Source organism: Saccopteryx bilineata, chromosome 8, assembly GCF_036850765.1.
Source record: "Saccopteryx bilineata isolate mSacBil1 chromosome 8, mSacBil1_pri_phased_curated, whole genome shotgun sequence".
Classification (NCBI taxonomy): Eukaryota; Metazoa; Chordata; class Mammalia; order Chiroptera; family Emballonuridae; genus Saccopteryx; species Saccopteryx bilineata.
In genome coordinates this window covers 48,742,803-48,765,922 of record NC_089497.1, presented here as the reverse complement: position 1 = coordinate 48,765,922, position 23,120 = coordinate 48,742,803, and the positions used below count along the sequence as shown (strand labels likewise).

The window sequence follows — 23,120 nt, the reverse complement described above, 5'->3', positions numbered from 1 at the left end:
TTCATCTATGTGATTACAACTATCAAGAGTTCACTTCTTGTTATTGTTGACTAGTATTCTATCGTATGGATATGCTACAATTTGTTATTCAGTTACCTTGCTGATGGTCATTTGGGCTGTTTTCAGTTTTGGTGATTACAAATAAAGGTGTTAAGACCATTTATGTACAAGTCTTTTATAAATATATTTTCTTTTCTCTTGGGTGAATATGTGCTGTTGTTGGGCAGAGAGTTCTATAAATGTCAGTCAAGCCTGACCTGTGGTGGTGCAATGGGATAAAGCATCGACCTGGAATGCTGAGGTTGCTGGTTCGAAACCCTGGGCTTGCCTGGTCAAGGCACATATGAGAGTTGATGCTTTCTCCTCCTCCTTCTCTCTCTCTCTCTCTCTCTCTCTCTCTCTCTCTCTCTCTCTTCCCCTCTCTAAAAATGGGATAAAGTCTTAAAAAAATGTCAATCAGGTCAAATAGTTAATTTTGTGTTGTTCAAATCTTATATATTCTTCCTGAAATTTTTTGCATACTTAGCCTAGCAGTTATTGAGAGAGGAGTGTTGGAATATCTGACTCTCATTGAAAATTTATCTATTTCCTGTGCAGTTCTACCAGTTTTACTTTATGTATTGTGAAGTACTGTTATTAGGTTCATAAATATTAGGATTGTTATATTTTCTTGATGAATTGACCCCTTTATCTTTATAATGTTAAAATGACCTTTATCCTTAGTCATATTCTTTACTCTGATTTTAAAGTAGCTATCCTTGTTTTCTTTTGACTAATATTAGCATAGCGTATCTCTTTTCATTCTTTTACTTTTAACCTATTTATTATATTATTTTATATTTAAAATGCAGTTTTTAGGCAGCACATAGTTGGGCCTTGCTTTTTTTTTTTATCTAATCTGATCATCTTTGCCTTGTAATCAGAGTGTTTATACCATTTATATTTAATGTGATTATTAATGTGGTTAATTTTGGATATATCATCTTGTTATTTGTTTTTTGTTTGTTTGATTTGCTTTCTAGTTTGCCCCTTTTCCTGTTTTTCTACTTTCTTCTGAACTAATTGAATTTATTTATTGATTTGATTTCATCTCTTTTGCTTCTAGTTATAATTCTTTATTTTATTATTTGTCGCAAACCAGCACAGCTAGTAATTCTAGGTCCTGAGTGGGAATGGCACGGAATTAAGAAAATATGCTTAAAGAATTAAAGAATGGGTTCAGAAGGGCTCTGCAAAACTGACAGCAGAAACAGAGCGTGCCCAAATACCACATCTTGCTTTATTTATAGGGAAAAGTGGGCCATTAGCAAATCAATGAGATCTCTGATCATGTTTCCAAGGCAACCCAAGAATTTTACCACGTGCAAAACCCCCCACAATACATAACATTTTAACTTTACACAAAACAGGATATAAGAAATTTGCCTCCAGTCTTTCCAGAGGACATGGGGGGTAGGATGAGTACAAATAATCGAGCATCACAGCTAACATGGAGGTGTGGGGAAGGGCTTAGATTTTTGCAACTTAATCAGGCAAGTGAGGTAGGGGGTTGGGTAGACTGTCAGCTTACAGCCAGTTCCCGACACCTCTGTCCCCTAAACATCTAAACTGCAAAACCCCTGTTGGCTTTTCGGTCCCCAACAGTTATTTTAGTGGCTGCTAAGGGTTTTTGGTATACACATTTATCTATCACAGTCTACCTTAAAGTGATATCATACCACTTCATGTTTAGTATAAGAACATGATGATTACAAATAAAGGTGTGATTACAATAGAATACTTTCATTTATTGCCTTCTGGCCTATATTTTACTATTATCATGCATTTTACTTTTCATCTCTAAAAGTTCCATTTAGGTCTTTCTTTATATCTTTCATGTCTCTAACATTTTGAATTTAAGTAATATCATTATTGTAACTATCTAAATGTTCTCTGTTAATTCTAACATCTATGTTGGTTCTCAGTCACTTTAGACTGATTATTTGTCAGTTGTATTTTCCTCCCTCTCAGTTATATTTTCCTCCTTCTTTGTATACCTGGCAAACTTTGTTTGGATGCCAGACATTGTGAATTTTACCTTGTTGAGTGCCAGATGTTTTTGTATCTCTATAAATGTTCTTAAACCGGTTCTGGGAGACACAAGTTATTTGGATACAGTTTGGTTCTTTTAGGTCTTGTTTTTACAATATAGTAGGCAGATGTGGAGCAGTGCTCATTGTAGGGCTATTTTTCTCTAATAGTGAAGTAAGAATTTCCTGAGAGCTCTACCCAATGCCTTGTGAATTATGACTTTTTCCAGCCTAGCTGATGCAAGTCCAGTGTAAGTGAGAGGAGCTATCCCTCTATTCCTCACAGATGGTTCTTTCCCAGGCCTTGGGAAGTTTCCTTACCTGCTTGCATTGATCATGAATATTTGAGGTGGGTACTCTGCACATCTGCAGCATCCTGTCTCTGTGCATCTATCTTCTGTTATTCTGTTCTGTGAACTCTGGCTGCTTTAGTCTCCCTGGACTCCAGGTTCTGTCTCCTCCACTCAGGGAGTCGGCCAGGCTCTGTCTCAGGATTCCTTCCCTCCGCCATCACTTGGAAACTTTCTCATGGTAGTAAGCTGGGGCAATTGTAGGACTCACCTTTATTTCCTGTTTCTCAGAGACCTCTGTTCTTTGTTGACTGCTATAACATATCGTGAAAACTGTTGTTTTATATATTTTGTCTTTTTTTTTAGATGCTTTAGGTGGAATGGTACATTTGGTCCCTGTTACTTCACCTTGTTCAGAAGAAGTCTAGTCATTGTTTTTTCCTCTTTGAGATTTACTCCTTTTTTTCCCCCTGTGACAGAGACACAGAGAGACAGAGAGTCAGAGAGAGGAACAGACAGGGACAAAGAGACAGGAAAGGAAAGAGATGAGAAGCATCAATTCTTCGTTGTGGTACCTCAGTTGTTCATTGATTGCTCTCCCATATGTGTCTTGACGGGCGAGGGGGGCTACAGCAGACCGAGTAACCCCTTGCTCAAGCCAGCGACCTTGGGCACAAGCTGATGAGCCTTGCTCAAACCAGATGAGCCCGCGCTCAAGCTGGAGAAGACCTCAGGGCCTTGAACCTGGGTCCTCCATGTCCCAGTTTGATGCTCTATCCACTGCACTACCACCTGGTCAGGCAAGATTTACTTTTTTCTCTCTTTTTTATTTCAATTTAAAAACATTTCAAGGCTTAGAAAACTTGTAAAAATTATTCAAGAAACACCTGTATACACTTTGTCTAGATTTATCAAATGTAAACATTTTCCTACATTTTATCCCCCTCTTCTCTGTCTCTCTTTCACACACATACACACGCACATACACACACATACACAAACACATTTTAAACAAACCATTTGGGAGAAATTGCAGACAATTAATACTTTGTTAAATAAATAATTCTTAATAATAAGTCACTTTTCTATTAACCACAAAATCAAATTCAAGAAATTTAACATTAATAAAATATTATCATGTAATATATGGTCTGCTTTGATTATGTATTGCTATATAGCAAATAACGCCAAACTTAGAGACTTAAAACAAATTTTTAAATTTTATTTATTTATTAATATTTTTTAGGTGAGAGGAGGGAGATAGTAAGGCAGATTCCCACATGTGCCCCAACTTGGATCCACCTGGCAACCCCATCTTGGGCTGATGCTCAAGTACCAAGCTACTTTTAGCACCTGAGGCTGACGACCTGGACCGACTGAGCTATCCTCAGCACCTGGGGCCATACTCGAACCAATTGAGTCACTGGCTATGGGAGGGGAAGAGAGAGAGAGAAGGGGGAGAGGAAAGAGAAGAGAAGAAGATGGTGGCTTCTCCTGTGTGCGTTGACATGGAATCAAACCCAGGATGTTAATATGCCAGGCCGATGCTCTATCCACTGAGCCACCAAGGAGGGCCTAAAACAACAATTTATTACGGTTATATCTCATGATTCTGTGGGTCAGGAATTCAGGTGTGGCACAGTGAGGAAAGGACATGATGCCTATTCTATGATGTCTGAAGCCTCTGAGTGGTTGGCGGACTGGAACAGTTGGGAGGTAGCTCCCAACTTGGTTTTTCCACATGGCTTTTCCACATGGCTAGCTAGCTTGGGCTTTCTCATGACATGTTATGAAAGACAAGGAAAGATAAACTATTTCATATTAAAAGAGACTGTATTAATTTGCTAAGGCTGACATAAAATACCACAGACTGGGTTCCTTAAACAACAGAAGTCTTTTATCCCCTCCTCATTCTGGAGGCTAGAAATTCAAGATCAAGTTGTCGACAGATCTGATTCCTTATGAGGCTTCTCTCCTGGCTTGCAGGTGGCTACCTACTCCTTCTGTCTTCACATGATCATCCCCTGTCTGTGTTGTCTGTCTTACTCTCCTTTTCTTTAGAAAACAGCAATTGTATTGGGTTTTGGCTCACTAGTTTAACTTAATTACCTTTTAAAGGCCCACTCTGGGGTACTAGGAGTTAGGACGTCAACATATGAATAGGATGAGGTGGGGATGGCAAAAAATTCAGCCCATAACAGAGTAAGAAGATTCCTTTATGTGTGGTCTTAGATTGGAAAAAGTTGCTATAAAGCATATTATTACAACAACTGGAAATGAGTGTGCATAGTGTGGTAGATTAAAAGTAGCCTTGCATTCTCTGGCATATCTCTCACTGAGAAATGGGGATATACTTCTCCTTTAAATCTGGGCTGCCCTGGGACTGCTTTGACAAAATATAGTGAAAGAGGAAGCAGAAACTGCATTTTAAAGGTTGGGTTCAGCCCTGGCCTGTGGTGGCACAGTGGAGAGCACATGGACTTGGACTGCTGAGGTCGCCGGTTGGAGCCTTGCCTGGTCATGGCACATATGACAGGCAAGCAACGAACAATTAAACTGAAGCAACTATGAGGTGATACTTCTTGCTCCTTCCCCTCCCCCGTGAAATCAATAAGTAAAATCTTTAAGGTTGGGTTCAGAACTGGCATAGCTTCCCTTGCACTCTACCTCATTTGTCAAAGCAGTCACAGGCCAGCTCAGATTTAAACAGAGGAAAAGCATATCTCCATTTCTCAGTGAGAGAATGTCAAAGAATTGGAAGCTATTTTTAATCTATCACACTGAACATATTCATTGATAGTTGTCTCAATACTTTGTAGCAATTTTTTTCCAATGCAAGAATTTAGATGTCACAACTCCTTAGTGTCCTTTAATATGAAACAGTTCCTCATCTTTCCTTATCTTTCATGATATTGATTTTTTTTGAAGTGTATGGGCCCATTGTTTTGTAGAATATTCCTTAATTTGGGTTTGTCTGACTCTGTTACCTCATGATTAAATTTTAACTGTGTATTTTTGTCAGGAATACAATAAAGGCTATGTCATGCCCTCATAACATCACCTCATGTGTGATGCCAAATTGTACTATTGGTTAAACTAACTTTGAGTACTTTGGAAAGATGGCATCTGCTAGATTTCTCCAATGTAATGCTACTCTATCCCCATTGAAATTGGTAATTTCTAGGGAGTCTCTATTTTCTCTTTAAAAACAAACAAACAAACAAACAAACAAACCTCTTTTTTATTCTGTGTTAGACAATTCTGATATCCGATGTCCTAGGGGGAGAGGGTAATCTAAATCTGCTGGGCCTTAGTTCTGCTGACTGATACTTATATAGGGCCTCTTGTGCTTGCTGATTTTTTTTTTTTTCATTTTTTTTGAAGCTGGAAACAGGGAGAGACAGTCAGACAGACTCCCGCATGCGCCCGACTGGGATCCACCCGGCACGCCCACCAGGGGCACGCTCTGCCCACCAGGGGGCGATGCTCTGCCCATCCTGGGTGTCGCCATGTTGCCACCAGAGCCACTCTAGCGTCTGAGGCAGAGGCCACAGAGCCATCCCCCCAGCGCCCGGGCCATCTTTGCTCCAATGGAGCCTTGGCTGCGGGAGTGGAAGAGACAGAGAGGAAAGCGCGGCGGAGGGGTGGAGAAGCAAATGGGCGCTTCTCCTGTGTGCCCTGGCCGGGAATCGAACCCGGGGTGCTTGCTGATTTTTAAAAAAAATTATGAACCTGCATTTGCTCGAATCCTATGGGATTAAATGGAGGATGGGTCCTTCAGAGCAGGTTTCTACTGTTTGTGCTTAGAGCACAGGGCACCTGAAACTCTTTAGTGCTTTTCCAAGGTCTTAGTTTGACGCCTGAGGTTCAGATTTGGCCCTCCTTCCCAATGCTTTGGGAGCTTCTACAGGGATGGATTTTAGGAAGTGCCCACCACCTAGCGCAATATTGGCTCAAGGATTTAAGATCATTTAAAGGCCAAGCTGTTCACTGATACTTTATCCCCGTGGTGGGATTAAAATAATTTAACAACCGGTTATCTGCCCTAATGACCATTTTAAGTATATATAAAAAAGAAATACTGAAAGTTTATTATTTTATGCATTTAATACTTAAATAAGAACAATAAAATGTACAGAAAACTAGATTATGTTATAAGAAAGAGATTTAAAATATTAATGAAGAAATATTAAATAATACCTGACAAAAAACAATAAAACTGTTATTTAAGATATTTCCATATAGCTTCTTGATTGGGATCCTCGATTGCAATTTTATTCACCTGTGGACAGAATGAACATTATTACAGGCGCTTAGAATACAATGTTTCGCAGATGAAAGTTCAAAAGGAATAAGGAATGTAAATTTGTGATTTCTACATTGGACAGCTGCCCAGGCGCCCACCTTACAGAGAACCCTGATTGTAAGTGCCCTTTTAACAACCGGTTGGCTGATTTCAACAAAAAATGAGGTATCAGTTCTGCTTAACCTTTAGGATCCAGCTGAATCCCACCACCGCTTTGGCCTGGCCCAGGTGGAGCGCCAGGCTGGCAGAGGAAACGGCCCCAGCACTCAAGGCGGTGCCTAGAGACGGTGGGAGGGGCTGGGGGCGGGTCGGGGCGGAGCCGGCGCTCTCGAGCCTCCTCCGGAAGGCGGGCGGCCCCGATGGCCACTTCTCCCCGGCTCCCCTTTCTCCCGCTGTGCACTCCGGAGCTGTGTCTGGGGTGAGTAGGCTCTGCGCTGGCTGCACCAGCGCCTCAGAGGCGCAATTCCGTGCGGAGGGCGGCGGCGGGGTCCGTGTGGGCACCTCCGGGCCGTAGGCCGGTGCCCGCGGGGCTGGGCGCGCGTGGCCGGAGCGGCCAGGCCTCGCTGGGGCTGTCCTGCTGCAGCCGAAGCGGCCGGGCCGGGCCGGGCGGGACAGGGAGCCTGCGGAGGCCGAGCTGGGCGGGAAGCACCGGCTCAGGTGCGGGCGCCACCACCCGATCCAGGCGAGATGCTGCCAGGTAGAAAGCAGGACAAGGCTCCCCGCCCCTCCCCATCCACGGTTCTAGGGTAGCCCCGCAGCTCCTCTCCCAGCGGCGCACCAACGCGAAAAATACCCTTTCTCCACCGGAGCCCTCTTTCCCCAGGGTTTCTACCGGGACTTGGACAGTTGATACCAGCCAGCCCCGGGGCGGCAGGGGGCAGAGTTGTGAGAGCCACCTGGATTTTAAAGTGCTTTATACAAATTAGCATTTAGAAAATAGTCACGAGGATGTACTGTACTGCATAGGGAATGTCGTCAACAACATTGTAATAAATATATGTGGTTTCAGGTGGGTACTAGACTTGTGGAGAGGAATCACTTGTAAGTTATAATAAATGTCTAACTACTATATTGTACAACTGAAACTGCTATAATATAAAATTGAATTTCAAGTGTAATTGAAAAATAAAATTTAAAAAATGAAGTACTTGGGAGACACCTGCCCTTGGTCAGGCTTTGTGTCCATCCGGTGTCTGTCCATGACTGTCTGTCAATCTTTGTTTGGTCTATCATTAGACAAGGGCTAAACGGAGGTTTGAAGGGGGGAAAGTTCAGGAGGACTGGGATTGAGAAAAGGCCTTTGGGTTGGTAGCCTTAGGACGGCAGGTATCAACCGGGTGGGCTCTCGCTGGGTTGAAGTGTTCAAGAGTGGGTGAGGGATGAAGACGCAGGAGGTGGCCAGGGCACAGGGAGACCTCTCTCCAGCCTTTGATGATGAAAAGGAGAAAGGAAGATTGTAATTTGAGGGTTGAGGAGAGTTTTGTTGTTGTTGGATTTTTAAATTTCTCATTTTTTAAAGAAAAGTATATTTAAAATGCAAGAAAGTCAAGGAATCTTGAGTAGAGATCAATAGGATTCAGGGTCCAGATTGAGAAATTGGGCTCAAGAGGCGGGGGATGGAGCCTATTTAGGCACCTGGGCTGGGCAGGAGTGCTGGAATGTGGAGGGGAGGAGATAACGCTGTTTTGGACCATAATTTATCTTTTTGGAATTTTGTCTTCTAGAGCAGAGTTGGCCTTTAAACCCCATGACATTGCAAAAACTTTCATGATCCATGCTTTGATCAGATCAAAATCATCTGTTAAAGAGAAGTACTGAACTGTTGGACCACATAATCTTGGGGGAGGATAACCAGCTCTGTTATTATATTTCATATGCCATTTGAAATAGTTTATCTTTCCCTGTTTTTCATTACATGTGAGAAAGCCCATGCTAGCCATGTGGTATATGCCATTTGGTATCTACATTAAATTGAGCATTATCTACTGTGTGCTTTCCCAGAGATGCATGCAAGTGATTTAGAACTATCTCTTTAAAGATCTTTTATTCAGAGTGGGAACATCCAAAACAAATCAGTGGTGTTTTTCTTCTCTGTTTTTTAAAGCCATCAATGAACAATGGTTTCTCAAACTAACCTGGGTTCCTGTTGAAAATATGGATTCCCTGGCCTCACCCCAAGCCTTTGAAATAAAACTCTCAGGGGGTGGAGCTTAGAAATAGTAATTTAAAACAGAGACCGCAGAATTCTTTGGCATTGAAAGTTATTGATAGCTTCTGAGATTTTTCTTTGAGATTTGGGCTTGTTGGGGCCTCTTTAGAACAGATTTTCTTGAAGGTTATTTGAATGAATTGCTGCCAAATTTATGTAACTGAAAGTTATAATCCCTTTTTAAAGGAAAATTATGTAGTCATTTTGCCTGGAAAAAAATGTTTATGATCATAAAACCCCATTTAGAAGATTCAGATAAAATAAAGTTTCCTTAATTCTGTAGTTAAGAAACAACTGCCAATGATCTGATCTTCTGGCATTTTATACATAAAAGATACGCACACCATACATATATAGCATAATTGGGATTCTGTTCCATGTACATTTCTGTATGTTTTTTTGCCACTTAACTATTATGAGGACTTTCCCATATAGTTAAGGTTTTATTTTTTATTTTTGTGATAGAGACAGAGAGGGACAGAGAGACAGGAAGGGAGGGAGATGAGAAGCATCAATTCTTTGTTGTGGCACCTTATTTGTTCATTGATCGCTTTCTCATATGTGCCTTGACGGGGGGGGGGGAGTGAGGGGGCTGCAGCAGAGCTAGTGACCCCTTGCTCAAGCCAATGACTTTGGGTTTCAAGCCAGTCACAATGGAGTCCTGTTTATAATCATGTGCTCATAGCCCATGTTCAAGCCCATGTTCAAGCTGGCGACCTGGGGGTTTCGAACCAGGGTCCTCTGTGTTCCAGTCCAACGCTCTATCCACTGTTCCATGGCTTAAAATACTGTTTTAATGAAAGCATATGTTTCATCATATGGAGGTACTGTGATTTATTGAATGAGCACCCTAATGTTAGCATTGATTTTTTTTTTCCTTCAGTTTTTGGTTATTTTAGTAATATTGGTTGATGGAGTTAAAAGCAATTTAGATGCATTTTTAAAACCTGATTTTCACATATCTTTACTGCTTTTCCTCACCAGAGGAAAGTAGACATTTCTGAAGGATCTATTCAGTGGGATTCAGCTGGTTCACACCGGTTCAGCAGAACTGAAACTGAATTTTTGTTGAGTTTGGCGAACTGGTTGTTAAAATGGCACTTGTAATCAGGGTTCTCTCTAAGGTGGGCACCTGGGCAGCTGCCCAGTGTGGACATCACAAATTTACACTCCTTACTCTTTTGAACATTCATCTGTGGAACATTGTATTCTAAGCGCTTGTAGTCATGTTCATTCCATCCATAGGTGAAAGAAATTGCAAGTGAGGATGCCAATCAAGAAGCAATATGGAAATATCTTATTTTAATTTTTTTTTTGTATTTTTCTGAAGCTGGAAACGGGGAGAGACAGACAGACTCCCGCATGCACCCGACCGGGATCCACCCGGCACGCCCACCAGGGGGCAACGCTCTGCCCCTCCGGGGCGTCACTCTGTTGCGACCAGAGCCACTCCAGCGCCTGGGGCAGAAGCCAAGGAGCCATCCCCAGCGCCCGAGCCATCTTTGTTCCAATGGAGACTCGGCTGCGGGAGGGGAAGAAAGAGACAGAGAGGAAGGAGAGGGGAAGGGGTGGAGAAGCAGATGGGCGCCTCTCCTGTGTGCCCTGGCCAGGAATCAAACCCGGGACCTCTGCACGCCAGGCCGACGCTCTACCACTGAGCCAAACGGCCAGGGCCTGGAAATATCTTAAAATAATAGTTTTATTGTTTTTTGTCAGGTATTATTTAATATTTTTTCATTAATATTTTAAAACTCATGGATAATTTAGTTTTGTGTATCTCTTTTATTGTTCTTACTTAGGTATTAAATGCATGAAATAATAAACTACCTTCGGTATGTTGTTTTTTATACTTAAAACAGTCTTTATGGCAGGGAACTGGTTGTTAAATTATTTGAATCCCACCACTAGATCTATTACGTTTCAGGCCCATTCTCTTATTTCAGTGGTTCTCAAAATTTAATGCGTATAACGAATTACCTGAAGAGCTTGTTAAAAATTCATTTTCCTGAGTCCCAGGTTCAGCTGCTTTGAGAGCAGGGCCTGGGAATCTGCAATTTTAACAGATATTTTTCTGTATTAGATATAAGTGCTCTTAGAACCACGCTTTGAAAAAGAAATGATTTGTATAATATTTTTTCTTTTTTTAATTGAGTCTATTGGGGTGGAGGTTTCAGGTGTGCACTCAACAAAACATCATCTGCTCACTGCATCGGGTGTCCATCGCCCCAAGAAGGTCTTTTTCGTCCCCATCTTCCCCCCTGTGCCCACCTGCTCCTACACCCCTTGCCCTCTAGCTACCACCGGAGAAGTGCTTTTCACATAAATGGCAAAATAGGCTCAGAAATTTAGGTCATTTGCCCAAAGTGATTTATATATCTGTTAACCAGATTTGAAATCAGCTCTTCAGAGCCTGTTTCCCCCATACCTCAGACCTTTTCAAACCTTCTTATTGAGGTGTCCCTAATGACAGAAAGGGAACTCTGAGCCCCCTGCAGGGTTCTCTGGGATAGCTGAAAATGGCACATAAGTACACTTTGAACCTCCATTAAAATCTGCCATCAGCGATTCCTGTGAAATCTGTTATGTTGCATAACGTATACAGTATAAAACAAGTTCAGCCCTTTGCTTGTTAAATTTATTTTATGTCCCCTGACGATTTTATGACACCTCTTGCTGTAAAATGGATGATGCAGGGTCATCGTCATCTCTAGCCCAGATGTGGAGACCCTGCTCAGTTGTGCTCTGTGGGTTCTGGGAGGAAGAGGTGGTAGAAGTAGTAACTCCTTTCAGAGTCACAAAAGTCAGGAAAGTACTGCTTTGGAGAACCCAGTGGCAGAAGAACAGAAGGTGGTGGGTGTGACCAAAAGGAAGTGCCAGTGATTAGAATTGGGGCCCTCTACCCTTAGAAAGTGCTGGTGTTGGTAAACTGAAGGGAGCTGGCATGGGGTGAGCCTTTTCATTTTCTAAAGTCTTCCCCAAATGTAATTAGACACCCAGTTAATTTTTCCCTTTCCTATTAATCATTATTTTTCCTTTCTGTTTTTTGCATTTCATTGGTTTCAGTAGTGTCCTTATGTATTTTAACTAGCATATCCTACAAGGAAATGTATTATTTATCAGATTCAGCACTGGCTATGTGTTAGGTCATCAGAATACAAAAATCAGTGATTCTCTTTGAGAATTAAGTTAATTTTACTGCCATATGTTGGGTAATACTCAGTCTCTAACTTTTTTTTAACTTTTGTTTTTTATTAATTTTAGACTTAGAGACAAGTTGCAAAAATGGCACAGAAAATTCGCTTAACTTCCCCTAACATAGTCCCTTATATAACTAGGGTTCAGTTATCAATTCAATTAACTACAGATTTTATTTGAATTTCGTCAGTTTTCTTGCTATTGATAATATATATTTTTAGAGTATGTCCTCATGAAGTGGAAGTTTACTGTAGCAAAGAACATAGTTTTTGATTATTTACATCATTGTGGACTCACGGATATTCATTTTATTGTGAAGGTTGCAATACAGTGCCATTGTCGACATTAGAAATGTACAAACATGTAGAGAATTTTCATGAGAATTTTATTTGAGCCAAACTGACAATTGCTGGGAAGCAAGATCTCAGATGCTTTGGAGATGAACAGTTTTGCAGCTTCTTTTCTTCATTTGAAGTTAAGGGAACATAAGTTTACAGAAAATTAGGAGAAAGCAAGTGAGTATTGGATCATGGGAGAGTTAAGATTTTGTACTCTCTTGAGGGTGGGTATGCCTTTGAGGCTATTACTTCCGGCATTTCAAAGGTGTAATAACTTAAATGCTTTGGAGATTAACAGTTTTGCAGCTTCTTTTCTTCATTTGAAGTTAAGGGAACATAAGTTTACAGAAAATTGGGAGAAAGCAAGTGAGTATTGGATCATGGGAGAGTTAAGATTTTGTACTCTCTTGAGGGTGGGTATGCCTTTGAGGCTATTACTTCCGGCATTTCAAAGGTGTAATAACTTAAATGCACAAGAACAGTGTGCAGGGTTTTATAATAACCTTTCACTAAAGAAGTTATAGGCCTAGGGTGTGACTACCCACTATGACCTGCCCAGTTAGTAATTTATGATTTCTTACAGATTTTCATCCACACCATCATGTTCTTGCTCAGATGCTTCCTGTTTTGGCCATTAGGAGCTCAGTCTTTGATTTTAAATGTCTTGTACATGTAAATGGCTGCCGTTTCTATCCCGCCTTTGCCCGCCACCCAGGGAATTATTGCTTCATTAGGCTCTGGGCAATGATTACTCAGAAACCAGGTAAGAGAGCTGTAATTGGCACAGTGAATACTGGAGGTCCAAGGAAGGTAGGACCACATGTGCAAATAGTCAGCCCTCAGGAACTCGGCAGGACTGAAAGGAGAGCAAATTGCCAGCCTTTCCACTGGTGCTGCCCCAGGAAACCCCGAGGGAGCGGGACCGTGGGCCTGGGCCACGCGTGCCCACTCCGAGAGGCCCGTGTCTTCAGGACTACCAGATGGATTTAGAAACATCAGAATGCTATTTTGGTACCTTTGGCAGCTGAGTGGAGACCACAGTTTTTCTTCCTGGTGGATGAGTGCTCAGTAGATATTTATTGAGTGACACCTCGTGTCCCCTCTTCCCCATGGTGGTGCAAAATTTGTATATGTAGAGATTCTCCAGCAGTGATACTTAGCATTCATGCTGCTTTACCTTTTGTTATAGTTTGTTTTTCTTATTAGATTTTTTCTTTTATGATTGTGGAAAATTTCAAGCATGTACAAAATTAGAAAAAGAAAATGAAACCCCAGGTACCTATCACCTAGTTTCTCCCCCCCCCTTTTTTTTTTTAGCAAGAGAGATTGAGACAGAGAGAGGGACAGATAGGGACAGACAGGCAGGAAGGGAGAGAGATGAGAAGCGTCAGTTCTTTGTTGTGGCACCTTAGTTGTTTGATTGCTTTCTCATTTGTGCATTGATGGGGATTGGGGGCTACAGCAGACCGAGTGACCTCTTGCTCAAGCCCGCAACCTTGGGCTTCAAGCCAGCAACCTTTGGGCTTAAGCCAGTGACCATGGGGTCATGTCTATGATCCCATGCTTAAGCTAGTGATTCTGTATTCAACCTAGATGAGCCCACACTCAAGTCGGCGACCTTGGGGTTTCGAACCTGGGTCCTCCGTATCCTAGCCTGACGGTCTATGCACTGTGCCACCGCCTGGTCAGGCAGGGTCTCAGTTTTTTCAATGTTATTATAAATAAGTCTATTCTTATAACATTTTCCCAAACACCAACTAGGAGTTAACTTCCCTAAAAAGAACTTTTGTTAAAAATAATCATTATTTTGCCTGACCTGTGGTGGCACAGTGGATAAAGCGTCGACCTGGAAATACTGAGGTCGCCGGTTCGAAACCTTGGGCTTGCCTGGTCAAGGCACATATGGGAGTTGATGCTTCCAGCTCCTCCCCCTTCTCTCTCTCTCTCCTCTTTCTCCCTCTCTGTCTCTCTCTCTCTCCTCTCTAAAAATGAATAAAAAAAAATTTAAAAAAAATCATTATTTTTTTATTATAAAAATAATTGTTGGAATCCATGGGAGTCCGAAAGACCAGAGTAACAGGCTTTACTGAAAGGAAGAAAGGAACCCTGCCGAACACCGAAAACAGACTGAGGTAAAACTTTATAGGGTTGGGGATAGCCTCGAGCAAGGGTGTGCTGGTATGTTTGGTTTTCTGGAATACTCTTCATTGGGGTGATTGACCAGCTTCCCAGAGTTCCTTTGTCCTGTGGGCGATTGTCCGGTAATTAAGGGTGGGGTCAGGCAGCCAAGTGGAACAGCAAAAGGGCAGTTTGGAATTCACGTATCTATCAATAATATATACTCATTGAAAGAAAAATAGGAAATTACAGAGAAATAGAAAATAAAAATTATTTGTATTTCAATATGTAACTGCAGAGATGACGTTATCTTGATTAGCATTCTGATAAAGTTTGAGCATGAATCATGTTGGTAATCGCAGTCAAAAGATTAGTATGTTCTTGGAAATGTACCAGGTATGTTTATAATCTCATTAAGTTCTTACAGCAACTGTTGTCAGTCTTTTTGTTTGTTTGGGTTTTTTTTTTTTTTTTTTTTTGTATTTTTCCGAAGCTAGAAACAGGGAGAGACAGTCAGACAGACTCCCGCATGCACCCCACCGGGATCCACCCCGCACGCCCACGGGCGGGGGGGGGGGCGATGCTCTGCCCACCAGGGGGCGATGCTCTGCTTTGCCCCTCCGAGGCATCGTTCTTCCGCGACCAGAGCCACCACTCTAGCGCCTGGGTCAGAGGCCAAGGAGCCATGCCCAGCGCCCGGGCCATCTTTGCTCCAATGGAGCCTCGGCAGTGGGAGGGAAAGAGGAGAGGGGGAGGGGTGGAGAAGCAGATGGGCGCTTCTCCTGTGTGCCCTGGCCGGGAATCGAATCTGGGACTTATACACGCCAGGCCAACGCTCTACCACTGAGCCAACCGGCCAGGGCTGTTTGTTTTTTTTTAACTGTCTTTTAATTGGGGAAACAGACCTAATGAGATTGTCTTCAGTCACTTAGCTGATGAGCAGGCTGGGCAGATCTCTCTTGAAAGGTGGTTGTGTTATAGACCATTCATTCCTTGAGTGTTCATTCACAGCATCAAGGGCACCTGACACTTGAGGTCTCCTGCTGGTTCCCTGTAGAGTCAGTTTGGAAGAGAACACTAAGAATGGAAAAAGTGAGAAGTGATTATTTTTCATTGGATCCCACACAGCCTCAGTGAGTGGGGTTAGCAATGCAGAGCTGATTATTATGTAATCATTAAGAATGGCTCCTTGCTTTTATAATAACTTTCTTATCTTTGGACACATTCCCTGGGCTGCAGTTCAGCACTAGTTGTCTGGTTATTTCCCCGCTCACTGCTTGGGGGAGGTTTTTAGATCTTTCTAAACCACAGTCCCCTCTGTGCAGTGTGGGGGACGGATATGTTTGCTCTCCGCTGTCCTTCAGGCCGGTGAGTGTCCCTGTCGGGGGACTCTCCCTCCACAAGCAGCTTTTAGAGAAACAATGGTTCCAGTCTAAACTTTCCACGATAGAGATTTTAATCAAAAACTAGTGCCAACCCTAGCCTTTAAGCTTCCTGCAATTAAGGCCATACGATGTTATCTGATTCATGGCCCAGGAACCTGCAGACTTACCTGGAGGGAAGAGAAGAAACCTCTAGGAAGCTGTTTGAACAAACAGGCCCACAGAAAGGGATGGAAAGGAGAGAGGTTAAAGGCTGCTAAAGAAAACTGCATATTTCAAAGGTTTGTGTTGGGTACACCCACGTCCCAAGGAAAGATTGAAATGTCCCGAGACTTCGGAGCAGGCTAGGTGGGCTCAGACCCCAGCTCACCAGTCACTACTTGTGTGCTCTTGGGCAAGTTCTTGAATTTTTCTAAACCTTCATTTTCTTCTCTATAAAATGAGGAGACTAATAATTCTTCCCTCATTAGGTTGAGATGAGAATATAATAAGGTAATCCAAGGATTTAACACCACTACGTGGCACAGAGTAAATGCACAAATAAATCGCTCTTATTAGCAGTTATGTATTACGATACCTTCAAGACTACATACAGGCCATACTGTGTAATTGCTTTCTGGGTCAAATCTTCTCTTTTGTGGTTTGATCCAGGAACCTAACTTCTGTTTATTTATTGTGTCTGGAGAGAAATGCTTTCTAAGTTTCCCTCCAAATAACCTGGAGCTCATTTTTTTTTTTCTTTAAGTGAGAGGAGGGAAAATTATGAGACAGACTCCTGCATGCCCGTCACCTGGGATCCACCTGGCAACCGTGGGGCCCTATGCTCAAATCAACCTAGCTGTCCTCAGTGCCTGGGGCTGACACTGGAACCAGTTAAGCTACTGGCTGCAGGAGGGGAAGGGGAGAGAAGCAGATGGTTGCTTCTCCTGTGTGCCCTGACTGGGAATCAAACCTGGGACATCCGTATGCTGGGCTGACACTATTCACTGAGCCAACTGGCCAGGGCCGAGTTTAATTTTTTAAATCCTATCCTACAATAAGTATAAGGTCATCTTGAGAGTTTCTAAAATTTTTATTTATTTATTTTTAGAGAGAGAGATAGACAGGAAGGGGGAGAGATGAGAAGCATCAACTCATAGTTGCAGCACTTTAGTTGTTCATTGATTGCTTTCTCATATGTGCCTTGACCAGGGGGCTCCAGCTGAGCCAGTGACCCCTATGCTCAAGCCAATGACCTTTGGTCTCAAGCCAGTGACCATGGGGTCATGTCTATGATCCCATGCTCAAGCTAGTGACCCTGTACTCAAGCTGGTGACCTCGGGGGTTTTGTTGTTGTTGTTTGTTTGTTTGTTTTTGCGACCTCGGAGTTTTGAACTTGGGTCCTTAGTGTTCCAGGTTGACATTCTATTCACTGTACCACTACTTGGTCCAGCCTAACATTTTGATTTTATAGTAAATTACCATATCCCCACAGCTCATTTAAAAAAACACAACTTCGTTTTAATTATAAAAGGACAGAAGTATATTATACAAAATTCTGAAACCAAAAGAGAAAAATACACCCCTGGCTAATCCCATACTCCTGATACAGCTCTCGGTAGCTTTTGGCTATATTTTTCTCAGCATTTTTCTTATTTCTGTATTTTTAGTGGCAATTATACACACATAGAAGTTATGCTATTTTCTCTTTTTCTTTTTTGTTACTTAAGATTAAATCACAAACATCCCATGTTAACAGTTGGCGTAGAAAGTATTTTGGTCTCCATTCTGTTCATTTAATTGAGGATATGTTTGGCTCTAGAGATTATCAGTGCTCTGGCTTGAGCATTTTTGTATTCTTCAGATAACATTTTCAGAATTTAAAGACAGATGTGGTTTTGACAAAGCAGAGAAGATATATTGGGTATTGATACTCATCAAATCACCTTCGTCACCTTTAGTGTACTCACTGTGGTCCGGGGGGCCCTCAGCCATGTGGTCTCAGAAACTGGGCTTTTGTGAGTAACTAAGAGCATAGCCACCTCTCAGAGATGAATTCATACTGAGGTATGAAATCAGCATGGCAATTTATCAAGTGACAGTGAGAAATACCGTGTAATAGAGTGGTCGTTCTGGCAGCTTCCAATGTGCTCGCCTGTTATCCATCTCTAATCCAGAGCTACCTAAAGTTATATGACAATATCGACAGTGACAGTCAGCACTTAGTGAGTGCTTACTGTGCATCAGGAGGTCGGCTGACACTTGATGTGTAAATACATTAGGTCATCCTGTCCCACCAGAACATCTCTGGGTAGGTACTATACTTACCTCATTTTATAGATAAGAACAGGTTTCATGGCCAGTATGTGGTGGAGCTGTAGTTTCTGTCTGAATCAAAACCACTGACCTTAAACCGTTTTACCTGTTGTCCTTACAGATGTTGGACCTCCTGTGCTGGCGTTCTCTTATGTTTCTTGTCCTTTCCCCCACCTGCTGGGATGTGCCCTGTGCCAGTGCCTCATTGTAAAAATCCTTGATTTTTTAATTTAATTTATTTATTCATTTTAGAGAGGAGAGGGAGAGAGAGAGAGGAGAGACAGAGAGAGAGAAGGGGGGAGGAGCTGGAAGCATCAACTCCCATATGTGCCTTGACCAGGCAAGCCTAGGGTTTCAAACCGGTGACCTCAGCATTTTCGGGTCGACGCTTTATTCACTGCGCCACCACAGGTCAGGCCAAAATCCTTGATTTTTTATCCCCTCTTGAACACATTTTTCTAGCTCTCACAGAAAAGAGCTTTTGTCTTGTTCTCCTTAACAGGATTTCACACGTTGTTAACCTTCTTTTAAAGCTGTGCCAGGAAGAGGACCAGCAGGCTGTACTGTAGGCTGTGCCCCTCTCAGAACTGAGGAGGCTTTACAGTTTCTTCTTTGCTTTCTCCTCCGGGGCAACATCAGAGGTTTAAGGTCAGTGGTTTTGATTCAGACAGAAACTACAGCTCCACCACATACTGGCCATGAAACCTGTTCTTATCTATAAAATGAGGATAAGTATAGTACCTACTCAGAGACGTTCTGGTGGGACAGGATGACCTAATGTATTTACACATCAACATCTGGATGTGGCTTTTCTCTCAGGTGACAGACAGCCTGGGGCATGAACCAGGGAGAGCTCCTGGGCTGTGTGGAGGGTTGGAACCTCTGCCTCTCCAATCTCCGGGTGTCTGATCTCTAAACCCTCTTGGGAGAACTCTCATTACTGTTAGTCAGGGTCCGTGGGGGATGGGTTTTCAGTTTTGCTGATGTGAATCATTTCAGGATAGGATTTCCATCTGAAACATGTCTTTGTGATTACCTTCTAGAGATTCATGGAGAAGAACCACTGAGCGAAAGCAGGCATTGCATCTTCGCTTGTCATCAAGTGTGTAGCCAGACTGGAGAAGTTGAACTTGAAGCTTCCTGCCCGCAGTGAGGTGGAGTGATACATCCTGCTCCACGTAATACAAGACATGGGCTTCCACATGACTTACTACCTTTCCTACAAATTCCGATTACTGTTGCTTTTTACTTTATGCCTGACGGTGGTTGGATGGGCCACCAATAACTACTTTGTGCGTGCTATTCAAGAGATTCCTAAAGCAAAGAATTTTATTGCTAATTTCAAAAAGACCATGGTTTTGTCAAAGAAAGAACCTCTGACTAGTGAAGCACCTGTGAAAAAAGCAGACCTTGACAACTGCCCTGCCGTCTCTCCATATCTCAGTAAGTTTTATTTCCATTTTTTACAAGTGCTACATAAACTTTTTATTAGATACATGGACAGAAAAGTAAAAATTCAGAAGTGTATGGCTCAGTTAAATTTCTTTCTTTTTTTAAAATTTTTCCGAAGTGAGGGTGGGGAGGAGACAGACAGACAGACTCCCGCATGCACCGGACCAGGATCCACCAGGCATGCCCACCGGGGGGCGATGCTCTGCCCATCTGGGGCGTTGCTCTGTTACAACCAGAGCCATTCTAGCGCCTGAGGCAGAGGCCACAGAGCTATCCTCAGTGTCCGGGCCAACTTTGCTCCAATGGAGCCTTGCTGCGGGAGGGGAAGAGAGAGATAGAGAGGAAGCAGAGGGGGAGGGGTGGAGAAGCAGATGGGCGCCTCTCCTGTGTGCCCTGGCCGGGAATCGAACTCGGGACCTCCACACGCCAGGCCGATGCTCTACCACTGAGCCAACCGGCCAGGGCCGGCTCAGTTAAATTTCAAAAAATGAACATACTTGTGTAAACACTATGTAAACTAAGAAATGGAATCTCCCTGGAACTCTAGAAGTTCCCAGACTTCTTTCAGTCACTGCCCTTACTTGAAGATTCTAATACCATCTACAGATGTTTTTCTTGTTTTTGAACTTTGCATAATTAGAAACATACACTGTATACTCTTTTGTGTCTAACTTCCATTGTTCATTGTTATGTTTGGGAGATGTATCCATATTGGTGTTGTAGCCTTCTACTATATGAACAAACCCAATTTTATTCCCCAGCCACAGCAGTCTGAGCAGCATAGGTCAGTAGGCATGATTGGCTCACAGGTCTGTGGCATGAGCTTGGGGTCAGCTTGTCTAGGCTGGTGGCTCAGCTCCACGTAACTCTCATCCTTCTCCTGGGACGAACAGGCTAGCCGAGACATATTCCTGTCCTGGTACTGCAACCCTGAGGGGAAGAAAGTAAGCACATTAAGGTCTCCACTTGTGTCCCATTTATTAGCATCCCCTTGGCCAAAAGTATGGAGTTGAGGGACAGGACTGAGTCTGTCCTTCAGTGTTGTCTTTAGTGTTTATTTCTTAAATATGTTATATGTTATGATTCCCCTTTAATGTTTTCTCTTTCAATTTAAATGAACCGTATATGGTTTTAGTGAGCACATTAATTAGAAAAACTCCACTGCAATATTATATCATATATATGGCTCACAAAAATTCTGAAGGGATAAAATATCCCCTATTTTTCGTGAACAGTATAGAACCCACAGAGTTTCTGTCAAACCTCTTATTCTTCAGAACATTAAAGTGCTTATAGTTTGCCAGATGCTCCTCTGAGCCTGGATATTGTTCCTTTTTTTCCAGGATGCTTTTCTTCAATTCATGTGTGCTTGGAGAATTCCTGTTTATTCATCAAAAGTCTAGCTGGGCCCTGGCTGGTTGGCTCAGCGGTAGAGCATCGGCCTGGCGTGTGGGGGACCCGGGTTCGATTCCTGGCCAGGGCACATAGGAGAAGCACCCATTTGCTTCTCCACCCCCGCCCCCTCCTTCCTCTTTGTCTCTCTCTTCCCCTCCCGCAGCCAAGGCTCCATTGGAGCAAAGATGGCCCAGGCACTGGGGATGGCTCCTTGGCCTCTGCCCCAGGCGCTAGAGTGGCTCTGGTCGCAGCAGAGCGAGGCCCCGGAGGGGCAGAGCATCGCCCCCTGCTGGGCGTGCTGGGTGGATCCCGGTTGGGTGCATGAGGGAGTCTGTCTGACTGTCTCTCCCCGTTTCCAGCTTCAGAAAAATACAAAAAAAAAAAAAAATAAAGTCTAGCTGAGATAACTCTGTCCCGAAAGGTTTCTGGGACTGCCCCGAGTTCATATTCCCCTCCCTGTGGGCCTGCCTATCTTGCTGCTGTTGTGCTGACCGCAGTGTGTTGTTCATAGGCTTGCCTCTACCCCTCAGGGCACAGCATGCAGGCAGGGTGAAGGCAGGGTGAGCCTTTCCAGTCTGCGAAGCCCAGTGCTCCCTCCTCCCTTGTCCTGCACAGCTGGCTCTGCCTGCACTCAGGGAACTCTCTGCGGGGCAGCTTGGCGCTCTTTGGAGGCCTTTTGCGGTTAACAAAATCTGCAGACCCACTTTCCTAGTTGAATCACAGTCTTGTACTGTGTTCATATTGGCATGCTACTTCTCTTTACTTAGTCATGGAAAAGCCAAAACATTATTTCTGATTGTGTGAGGGAGTTACTCTGCTCACAAGTTACACAAGTTAGATAGGAAAATGAGTTGTTGCAAAGCAAATCTGATGGTGTTTCCTCCCTGTTCCTCACAACAAATTTAAGCAATGACTGCATTTATTTTTTTATTTTATTTTACTTTTTTTGTGACAGAGACACAGAGAGACAAAGAGAGGTCAGACAAATAGGGACAGACAAAAAGGGAGACAGATGAGAAGCATCAATTCTTCGTTGTGGCATCTCAGTTGTTCATTGATTGCTTTCTCATATGTGCCTTGATGGGGGCGGGGGCTACAGCTGACCAAGTGACCCCTTGCTTAAGCCAATGACCTAAGGCTCAAGCCAGCGACCTGGGCTTCAGCCAGCGACCTAAGGCTTAAGCCAGTGACCATGGGCTTCAAGCCAGTGACCTTTGGGCTCAAGTCAGCAACCCTGCACTCAAGCCAGATGAGCCCACATTCAAGCTGGTGACCTTGGGATTTTGAACCTGAGACCTCTGTGTCCGAGTCCCACACTCTATCCACTGCATTACTGCATGGTTAGGCAGCAATAACTACATTTATAAATATAGATGGGCAGTGACATAAAACTGAACAAGGACCTGGATTAAGCGGGTGGCATAATTAGTGATGAATGAAGAATGGGCCAGAAGGAACAAAACTTGAGAGGTTGTCGTGAGCGTGGTGGGGAGACTGATAGAGTATGTGGAAGCACGTACGGTAAGGTTAGGGCCATAAAAAGTTATGACAGTGAGGAAGTAAGCAAGGGGACTGATTTATATCAGGCCTACTGGATGGGGCTCTTTCAGGGGCCAAGGACAGGGACATGGTAGGTTAACTTGGATGCTGGGGTTTATTAACAGGTTCTATCAGAAACCATGTCAACAGCCACACCACCATTGGCTCTGTGGCCTGGCAGCTGCTCTGGTAGCTTGCCTTTCACATTATTCCTTTTCTTAGTGTTTGTCTTTAGGGCATCACTGCCTTGGTGACTCTGTGTCTCACATGCAGAGCCTCAGGAAAGGCTTTTTCTTGTAGGCCAGTTACTCTCTCTAGGTGGCCAGAAACAGTTATTGCCCGTGGTGCTGCCAGGCAGAGTCTTTTAACTATTTCATGGACACTAGAGCCTGGTCTCAGCAGCCACAGCCAGGGTGGGGGTTGGCCACATGGAGCAAGGCACCTTGACATACATGGGAAGGGCCTGCAATGACAGCTTAGAATAGGATAGCACTATTTGCAAGCAACTTGAGATTTTACAGCCTGACCAGTG

The 23,120-nt window shown here is 43.3% G+C and overlaps 1 protein-coding gene across 4 annotated transcripts in view; it reads left to right on the top strand.

Annotated features, from left to right (window-relative positions):
- B4GALT4 (beta-1,4-galactosyltransferase 4) overlaps positions 1 to 23,120 on the top strand; it is a 63,550-nt gene that overhangs the window by 20,201 nt on the left and 20,229 nt on the right. For 2 of the 4 annotated variants that reach the window (XM_066241321.1, XM_066241318.1), the window contains exons 1-2: positions 6,988 to 7,083; positions 19,246 to 19,645. In XM_066241321.1, the coding sequence (XP_066097418.1) occupies positions 19,393 to 19,645 (253 nt within the window). In that variant the 5' untranslated portion in view covers positions 6,988 to 7,083; positions 19,246 to 19,392. Of the gene's footprint in view, positions 1 to 6,987; positions 7,084 to 16,687; positions 16,780 to 19,245; positions 19,646 to 23,120 lie in introns of those variants that run through there. The other 2 variants (XM_066241320.1, XM_066241319.1) reach the window with 2 other exon arrangements.